The sequence below is a fragment of the Ostrinia nubilalis genome, chromosome 6 (assembly GCF_963855985.1).
Source record: "Ostrinia nubilalis chromosome 6, ilOstNubi1.1, whole genome shotgun sequence".
Lineage (NCBI taxonomy): Eukaryota > Metazoa > Arthropoda > Insecta > Lepidoptera > Crambidae > Ostrinia > Ostrinia nubilalis.
Window position 1 is genome coordinate 17,395,265 of NC_087093.1, and position 10,663 is coordinate 17,405,927.

At 32.4% G+C, this 10,663-nt stretch overlaps 1 protein-coding gene across 1 annotated transcript in view; it reads right to left on the reverse strand.

The window, feature by feature from the left end:
- Positions 1 to 9,595, reverse strand: part of LOC135073003 (histone-lysine N-methyltransferase 2B-like) — a 74,346-nt gene extending 64,751 nt beyond the window's left edge. The window contains exon 1 of the mRNA XM_063967000.1: positions 9,517 to 9,595. Within this exon, the coding sequence (XP_063823070.1) occupies positions 9,517 to 9,534 (18 nt within the window). The 5' untranslated portion in view covers positions 9,535 to 9,595. The remainder of the gene's footprint in view (positions 1 to 9,516) is intronic.
- Between the last annotated feature and the right edge of the window lie 1,068 nt (positions 9,596 to 10,663).

The window sequence follows — 10,663 nt, forward strand, 5'->3', positions numbered from 1 at the left end:
CGGAGTTATTTGACATTAAATGGGACGCGCCCGCAACGGACGCACTTTTCATACTGACGCGCTCCCAGCTACTTAAGGTGCACCTTGTTATTAATTAGCGATTTTAACACATTCAAAATTAGTATACCAACATGTTTTTGCATAACAATATTAATTCGTACTTTAGTTTCCTTAATAAACCCTCAATATAGCCCTCTCGCTGTATTTTTGTGGCTTAAATACAATTTTAAATAAGGGCGGTAATAGAAACACTTTTCATAATTTTGTTCCTAATAACGACCCATGGCGTTGTTAGAATTTTGATAAAGTTTTTTGTTTTAGTATTTATATCTTTAATTACGCATTTAACCTCCATTTTGTTGTCTTGATCGATTCATAAGAATATTTCACATAATTAAATCAATTAACGCCATACGTTCATTGTCATAGTTTTGGCATAAAACTGCAATGAACATTAAGGAATATCTCTAATAATGTATGACAATAGATTTTATAAAAACCTGTTAAATTCTAATTAGTACCTATTTGATATAAAATAAACCTAATAAAAATGATACTTCACTGATTACGTCTTCTTTAAAGTAGATATTTTAGCTGGTTACTGTTTTTTTTTTACGGTCGCTAATAGAATAAAGTAATATTCATACTTAATTCTATTACCGCCTCATAACTATAACGCCACCTACGAAGACTTATAAGCCTGTATTTTGTATATAACTAACATTTATGACATGACACCAAACCAATCATGCATTATCACAACTACTATGTAACTTTTTCAGATCTTTTGAATAATAAAAAAAAATTAAAATAATTATACAGACAGTTTCCAATTGTCCATAGTTTAAATTAAAATACACAATTACACACAATTAAAATCAAAAAACATAGGTCAAAAACTAATTTAAAATTATAGTCAAATTAAAAATAACAATAAAATATTAAATGAAAATTATTTTTTATTAAAACTCAAATATAGTTTAAATAATGACCCCCACTACTCACTAGAATACCGGGTTCCGCGTAATCAAGTATAATAGAGGAATTTATTATTCTACTATTTTTGCTTGATTATTTATTTATTTTCGAGAAGCGTGCCTTTTCTCTTTTAATAATAAAAAAATAATAACTTGAAAAAAAAACAAATAACTAAAACTAAAAGCAAAACAAATTTAACTTGAAAAAATCAAGTGGGTATAGTAGGAATCGAACCCGTGCCTCTTGGAATATATCCAATTGAAGAGCAATATTCTTAGCGGTCGGTAATAGAAACAGAAAAAACGTTAATAGAAACACACCTCGTCTATAGGTCGGTAATAGAAACAACTGCTTTTTCAGATTAAATTGCTATTTATTAATTATTGTGTGATTGAATACTCATTGTTACTACTTGAATTCAAAGATTACTTCATCAATGTTATGAATAAATTAAAATGTCTTTTCTATTACCACGTCTTATATCTAATTTTCTAACGTTTATCCGAAGTCAGCTTAAACTGGCGGTAATAGGCGCATTTACGTTAGTAACATTTTGCCGTAAGATCAAAGCAACCGGTACTAAGATTGCCATAATCTCCTCGGAAAATGTCATAATGTTGCCAAATTAAGTGCCAATCCAAAAGTGGTCTAACCACTTACCATCAGTGTTGCCAATTAAGTTATTTGCAAATACCTAAGCTAGTTAAAACTAGGTATTCATCCATCAACATGGAATTGGTGCTTAGTTTGTATTAGTGCTAATTACTAGTCATCACCAGCGGTTTTATATGCGTAGTCGTATAAATTAAGCTCGTCGAATCAGACTCATAAATCATTATTGATAGATTGATACATATTTCTACCAAACAAACAAATGAAGTTACTTTAAGTGTAAATGAATCTACTTGAGTTTAAGTGATGTAGAGTCATAAAATATCAAAAATCATTATTACCAATTGAAAGTAACTCATAGAATATAATGAAATTCTAAATATGAACACTAGGTACATATTTCAACATAATGTAGCAAATCAAATTCCGTGCGCGTTACTTTTATAAATTAGAACACAATAAGAAAAAAGTGTATAATGTCTATTTAATCAAATTGTTGGTATTTTGTTCTACATTGTGCCGTTTACAAGGGTAGTTACACAATGTCTAGCCACAATTAACACGTTCATGTATTATACAATGCCCCAGAACTGACTTAATCAGATCGTATTATCGCACCCACTTTAATGCAGTCGGCTTTTTTCTGTCACGATAATGCCAATGGCCAATTATGTGGACTATCAGGGACAATTGGCCAATTGCTTTTGGACTCGATTGGGGCAATTCAAGGACGCGGTCGAGTTTCTTGCTCAATGATTGCTCGGAATTTTTCCAGCGACATTCTTTGCTCTGATTTTATGATGCTTTCATTAAAGCTCCATAGCAACAGCTTCGTAAACTGTCTTATAAGGTTTTCCATATTTTACGCTAAAAGTTAATAATGACTAAGCTGAAACTCTACATAGATGAATTATGTTATACATCGTTGAAGAACTATTGCGATGCTACATTACATTAGTAGCATAGACTTCACCATACGAAGATGCCTTACTTTAATTGTAAATTACTAAGGTCGGGTTGCATCACCTTACTCTAACTTTGACAAATGTCAAAAATCTGTCAAACTCCATCCAAAAAACACCGGTTAACGTTATAGATACGGTCAAAGTTACATGATACAACTCAGCTTTAATGTTTTAACTATTAAGCACTTATACATATAGAGCACGAAGCATATATCGTCAACTAACTTAGAACTTACTTTTCTTTTGAGGACAAGTGTATTCGATTTAAGTAAGGTTTTATGTTTGCTACTTAACAAGTCGTGTCATATTCAAGTATACATTCTTACAGATTTTTGTATCACACAATAGTTGAACCTTTTTGCAGGATTTTGAAGGCAGTTCCCACGAATGAACATGCGTATACGCAGCATTTATACGCAGATAAAAAATATTTACCACGTCGCCTATGTAATAAATCTGACACCTTACAATGTGTCTTTTATAAAGATACTGGGATTAACTAAGAATCCATTAAATGGGTACCCATTGGGAGAAAATTGCCACCAAATACTTTCTACTTTCTGAAATAAGCCTTGATAGACAAAATGACACTTTATGATGTCGCAAAAATGGCATCAAAAGGGCTAATTCAAGGTCAGCATAATTAAGTTACTCTGTTGTATCATTGTGTACTCAGAGAAGTACATAGAGGTAGTAACACCTGTAGGCTTTTTCCATCGCATCCATTACAATTATTTTGAAATTAAACATTATTTTGAAACCTCACACTTGGAAGAAACTCTATAAAAGCTTAAATACAGTATACACAAAACATCCAAAACGTGTAAATTCAAGACAAAGGAAACGAAGATTGCTCTAAAAACAAACCATAATCATAGCAACCATAACACTTATTTGATCTCATTGATACGACCACAATGCTATTGCGTTGTTGCCGTCGATTTTTGCAAACCACTGACCTCATTGCCATAATAACAGGCTGGTGTTGCCAGATGCAAATAGCTGATACTGCGGAGGAGCTGTGGCCTGAATCCCACGAGAATACGCGTTAATTACCTCAAAAATATACCATTTTAATGTCAAGTGTGCTCCTAAAACACCGTAAAGATCAAGCCCATAGTTTAAGACAGTTATGCAGCTAAAAGTGTAAGTTATATTATGTAAGGCCTATCAAAATGTTTTCAACTACTATTTATATATCTTCTTATATGGTATGGGCTATAAGAAAAGAAGATTTAATTTTGTTAGTCTGAGTTGCACCACCTAACTTTGACCGTAACTTTAAAGGTAATCGGTGTTTTTTGTACGGAGTTTGACAATATTTTGACGTTGGTTAAAGTTAAAGTAAGATGTTGCTCAGCCTAATAAATGAGCTGAAAAATTGTCTATGTAATGGTTAATATCTCTAAAGCACAGATGCTTGTCTTTCAGTTAAATTGTGTCCTGAAAAAGCAAATACACAGAACCGAATCGAGATATTTCATGTCTTTAACCATTGAACAACGCAGAAATATACAAATGATGTAACAGTCAAACAATCATTGTCACTGGATCATTTTACCACAGCGGACCTTGAATCTGAATCAGTATTTAGTAGGCGCCAGGTAGCTTATTATTTCCTAATCACAGTCAGCAACAAATCACACTCTACAAAATTTATTCATCGCCGTAATTTTATTAACATACGTGTATGACTTCTAAAGTCTATGTTGAAAGACTCATACAAAAATAATCGTTGAAATGCATTACACTTTGATAAATGACCCTTTGGCACTTTAAATTCTTATTTTATGTCTATAATTTATTGAATAATCTACTATCAATTTATCCACACATAATGATATTTTCATCGCAATCATTTATATGTTATGCTAGCCGTTTTAGCCATCAATAAAATAAATAATGATATAATAACACATTTAAAAGTGCTAGCTAAACATGCGTGCGAAATAATGAGACCAGCCACGCAATCAGTCGTTGTAACTATCAAATAAATAAACTAAAAAAAACTTCCCGATCAATAATAACACAAAATAATGGTGTTACAAAATTGCAATTGCAATCATAACTAGAATTAACTAAAGTGATACGCGATTCATAATACATAGAAAGTAAAATCGGTTGTCAGTTACCGTTCCGTTCCATTTTCCACCTCACTTCTATTAACTTAAATAAATTATTTGCCATTGTATCTATTGATTTGTTTATGAATTTAAACCTTCGTATCGCCTTTTCAGATGGTTAAGACTTCACAGAGAGTATCTTATAACATATTTGTTATCTAATAGATCTGCTATACTGAAAAACCAGGCACATAATTAACTTATTGCAGATGATGGTAAAAAGTTATCTACAGCAACTACATTGCGTTACCAAGTAAAGTGGGATAGAGGCTTGATAGATTTGCTGGTAGGTCGTCAGTCTAGAAAATTATGGGGGTTTTAATTGAAAAGCTCTGAGCTTATGTAAGCTTGCGTAAATTAACTCAGCTATGTAGAGCTTGGTTGTAAAGAAAGTTTAAGTGTTACATATTTTAAGTTTAGAGAATTTAAGTAGTTAAAATAAGGAACGAGCATCTTAAAAACTTTTTCCCTCTTTCTTAGGCTGAGTGGCACCACCTTACTTTAACTTTGACAAACGTCAAGAATCTGTCAAATTCCATACAAAAAGCACCGGTTATAGTTATAGTAACCGTTAAAGTTAGGTGGTGCAACTCAGCCATAGTGTCGCAAGGTTGAGTCTTCCTTCTAAAACTATATTGCAAGAAAATGTAATGTTTTATAAATGTCTCCTTTAACAATATTACAGTCTCTTTTCTAAACATTAATATTTCATCTAATTGCCATCAATTTCTGGCTACAAACTCTCTTATGAATCACATCCGATCCATTTTCCCAACTTGAATATGATAATGCGCCGGCGCCATAAATCTCGATGCCTTTTGCAACCCACTCGTTTGCAGCCACTTTGAATGCAATTCCCACTTGCGAGCTATAAGTCGATGTTTATTTATACATAACTCGTATTTATGTTGTATGAAGTCTAAAATTTCGTTGAGTCAATCTTTGGAAGCTATTTTCACTGTTGACACCGTGTTTTGCCTCAGGTGCTAAAAATTACATTGTATTATCTAACTTCTTAAACGTATCGTGTTACCCTCCAGCCAGATGAATAAAATTGACAATACGTAAAGTTTAGCAACGTTTAGAATTGCAAAGATCGCAAGATATAGCATGCATTGGGAAATATCCATTAGCTGATTCAATCCTCAATTACTGTGGTTTAAAAACTCAAACTAAAATCTTGACAACAAAATAACACATCAAGTTATTTGAACCCAAATTGGCCGAGTAAACCACAACCTTTCCAGTAAGTGGGCTACTCAAACAGTAAGTGAATAGCTTGAGAATCAAAGTAATTTATCTAACTATGCATTTATTATCATAATTCGACGCAGTTCGAGGTTCGATTCCGAGCGAGTGGCCTTGCGAGCGCAATGTACAGTCAAAGGCAATCGCTGTCTGAGAATCTATATTTATTAAGATGTAGCTGGCTAGACTTTTTTTTAATATTAACTTAATAGACTCGTTAAAAACATTATTTGATTTCCTAATAATTAAAATGCTCATAGTAAAATTATTAAACGCATAAACTAAAACTATGTTATGCACATGTAACAATTTGAATTAGTCAGTATACGGTTTTCTTTTACACGTTAAGAAAGGAAGCAGTTATTAATATTTTATATGCTAACAACATTATATAAGGGGTGAATGTCTACCATGTTAACACAAAAGCGCCAAGTGCAGAGTAAACAATATTTTATATGACACTAATTTTTATTTCTTTAGTTTTAAAAAGTGAAAAATGTGTGAAACATTGCATATTTGTTTCACTAAATGGGTGACAGGACATTTGCAACGCCTTCTCTATGTGGGTGTAGCAATTGAAGTACCGTGGTGGTGGTTCGTAACTTATTAAGCCAAAACAGGCGTCTGTCATGGCTAAATTAAGATGTTTTATAGTACCACAGAAGCATGGAATCATCTTTCAAGATAAAATCGGTATAGACAGTGGTTTTTCTCTACTCCAACTGAAAGAACAGCGCAGTTATAAAATTTTAAACTTTCGCGATGACAACTAAAATAGAAAGACACGGGTCTTAACGCGACGTTTATTAATGAGTTACATTATGTACTATGTATACATTATGTATTATGTATTCTATTTTAGACGCAGTTAATGCTGCTGAAGTTTGTTTAAGCTTACTGTACTCAGTCTGCGAGTCCGGGTCCAAAAAATCAACAATACAAACCTCAACGCGCATTGTGCGGCCGTCAATAAAACACGGCGTTCACAGAGCATGTGATCAGCTGTTTAGATAACTCACAAAAAGACAGCATGATACACACAGTCCGTAAGAAAAGCCTTTGCGCAATTCTAACTGCTTTGAATGATTGCGAAACTGAACAGGTCTTGTGTTTTTATTAGCTGTGCGGTAATTGATTATTGTTTTTAAATGAATTGACTAGGCTTGTTTTAAAGTAAAGTATTCAGGGTTATGCTAAAACAAAAAGTCAGTTGTAATATTTTATTGTGTTGGTATTTGAATCTACACAGATAAATATAATTTTCTGATAGTAATATGTAATACTAAACAGTATTAATACGAGTACTTTGTATTGTTTATGGGTTACCTAAAAACCTATGTGTAGTTAGTCGTTTTATACTTATTAGAAGAGTTTTTTGGAAGGGGAAAGAAACGGGGTCATATGTCAAATACCTATGGTAGCAACATATAAAATATGAAAATAAGACACATACCTAAATAAATTCAAATAAAACCTAAACCGTCCCAAATTGTTCCAAAACAGCAATTTAAACTAATAATGCCAAGAAGATTTAATTTAACCAAACAGCCAATAAACCATCATCGACTATTCTAATTCAATAAAATCACATTTATAACACTAATAACTTTATATTCGCTGTCGAACAGACCATAAAGGCACTTAGCAGTCGGGTCGCGCCGCTAAGCCATACGAATGCGCTTACAAGCTCGTTGTTTTCACTTTCAATATCACTTTCAATGATTTCACTTTCGTTTACTACGAGCTATATGGTGTATCTTATCTGATATCGACTGAACAATCGGGAAATCTTATCGATTTAAAAGTAATTAAGATCTTTTATCTTTAAATACAAGCTTTGTGATTTTATGGACTCTACTCTACGTCTTCGCGTGTATGTTATTAATTAACTTATCAATTAACAAGTTTTTTGTGTTAAAAGATAAGAAAAAGGTTACCTTGACCCTTCTAGACAAGGTTCTTAGATTTTAGTTTTATTATAAAACCTATCCAGCGCAATCTAGAAAGATCTAAATGGATATTCTATCGCTGAGAACAATCTTATTGAAAACCTCCTTGACATAGAAGAATAAAGGAAAAGTTATAAAGTAAAAAAGTATTTTTGGATATAAATAAAAAAGTGTAATTTTTAGAAGTTATTATTGTTGTGAAGTTGTTACTTCATGAGATACAAGACTCGCTTTCAATATTTTCACTTTCGTTCGAGTGGAATTGTGAATCTAAATTAGGCAAACTTATCGCGGAACTAGTTAAAGAGTGCTGACGGATTTATTTTACGCCCAATTAAACATTTATACGCCTATTTTAGATTACACTCTTACCTACTTTATAAATGCAATCGGGAAGTAATTTCATAAATTAAAAAATTAATGTATGTATTTTATATTAAAAATAGCGAACTCGTTATTAATTATTGTAAAGAAAATTATTTTTCTTTTTTGTGTTCATCAATAAACTTAACAATATAAGCTTAGATCGTAGATATTATAATATTTTCAACCGACTTCAAAAAAGGAGGAGGTTATCAATTCGACCCGTATGTTTTTTTTTTTCTATGTTTGTTACGCGATAACTCCGCCAATTATGAACCGATTTGAACAAATCTTTTTTCGGCGTATAGGTAATACCTCAAGGGTGGTCCCATTTAAATTTAATAATAGAAAAAACAACCCCCAAGGGTGGAAAATTGGGGATGAACTTTTTTATACGCAATATCTCCGCCGATTAGAAATCAATTTGAACGATTATTTTTTTGTTGAATAGGTATTATCAAAAGGGTGGTTTCCTGCGAATTTGAAGAAAATATTTCACCCCCAAGGGTGGAAAATTGGGGTTGAATTTTTTTATACGCAATATTTTTAATTTTTAGTTTTTTTTTGTGTTCACGCATTTGAAGTCGGTTTTATTTTTTTAAAAAGTTAATTATTTATTCAAAGTTCTCAAGATAATTTTTGCAAACCTGCAATTAGCATTGTTTTAATGAATACTTGGTTATTATCAAGTAAAATCAATCTTAAACAATGCTCGAGCTTATTTTGCGTAACTTTGAGACTGATTCTCACATGTTTTATTGCTCATTGAAGACCTGTAAACGCCATTCAAGTCTTACTGCTTTTTTTCTTAAAATGTTAACGAGTTTAATCTGTGGTTGCTAAACCTTTCGAGCATGAACCCAGGTCTCCCAGGGGTTAACGACCCGGACGAACAATTGTCCTTTCTAAGCTCAGTACAGGCAAGACCTAGGCATTAACCGGATTGCCCAACTCTAGAAAACCTTAGTTACTAGCTTTGCATAGCTTACACTTACCTTGTAACATAAAACTTGCAATAAAATACAATTGCTCATATTTTTATCGCGGTAATTAAATTTTAAAAGCTATTGATTTGCAATGCCTTTTGTATTTTATACGCTGTACATTTAAAGCTTAAATCTAATAATATACAATTATACACTCATACTTAAACAATAGACATAGAAATGTGGTACAGAACCACCTCCGTACCGATTCACTTTGCACTTAACACTTTAAACATCCAGATACGTCCAGGTCGTTCTAATACCACAGGCCTATGACACTAATGACACTTACGTAAATTTTGGCGGACATTTTGGGGTTAAACTGTCACTGTCACTCGCGAGTATCGCATGCGCGTAGGTTCGCGCGGAGAATGGAGCGCGTGTGCCTGCGCTCCCTATATAACCTCCCCCCCAGTTGATATTATATTAATTACGATCGATATTTTCACTGGACAGCGCAATCTGGATCAGGCTTCCTATAAAGATAGTCGATCCTGAATGTCAAACCGTAGACAAATCATTTTAGGCCCGGATGATCAAAGTTGAAGATAAAGCTTCAAGCTCTCGGATCATTCTAACAAATTGCATACATATTTAACGACTGTTACGTTTTTTTCCTTTCATACTGACCATACTTTCGTTAGATTGCTTAGAATAACAATAAGTTGATCTTTTGAAGCTTTTTCGTACTCTAACTTTTCACGGACTAGATTTTACAAAACAATAAATAAACAAAATTTAAGAAAACTAGTAAGATTTTCTTAACCAACAAAAATTTTATACGAACGTAAAGCTCTTAACTTTACAACGTTACTAAATACAAACTTACTTTACGAGTATTCGATCATTTCTTAATTTAACCAGATTTCACCAAGTGTTACATACATGACATATAGCTCAATGCATACATGTAATGAGATTGTAAATCAAATCAAAAAGAGGTTAAATATCTTCTATCTTCCTTAAACTTTACTAACAGTTTTACTAACAGTTATTGTTTTTGTTAATAGCCTATGGGAACTTCACACAATAACACATGCTACTACGGTGCTAATGCACATTAGAAGATTTATTAATAAACAGCATAATCGGATGTGAACATGCAAAAAAATTGATAATGAAGCTTTTCACTTCCGGGACATTTTATATTTATTACCTACTGTAATTTTCCACACAAGAACTTTGTTTTGTTTTTAGATTCGACACCAACATTATTGTCATAAATCATTAAACTGTCTATAAAAGATATATCTCAGTAAAACCTACTAAATCTATGTAAGACCACTTATGTACCTGGAATTACGCAAATAAAGAAATTTGATTTGATTTGATAACAGCCAAACAATAAAAACGTGCCTAGTCAACTTCAATCATCGAAATAAATGTATCAAACACATTTTCCTCAGTGTACAATACAACTATTAAAAAAAGAAAACAAT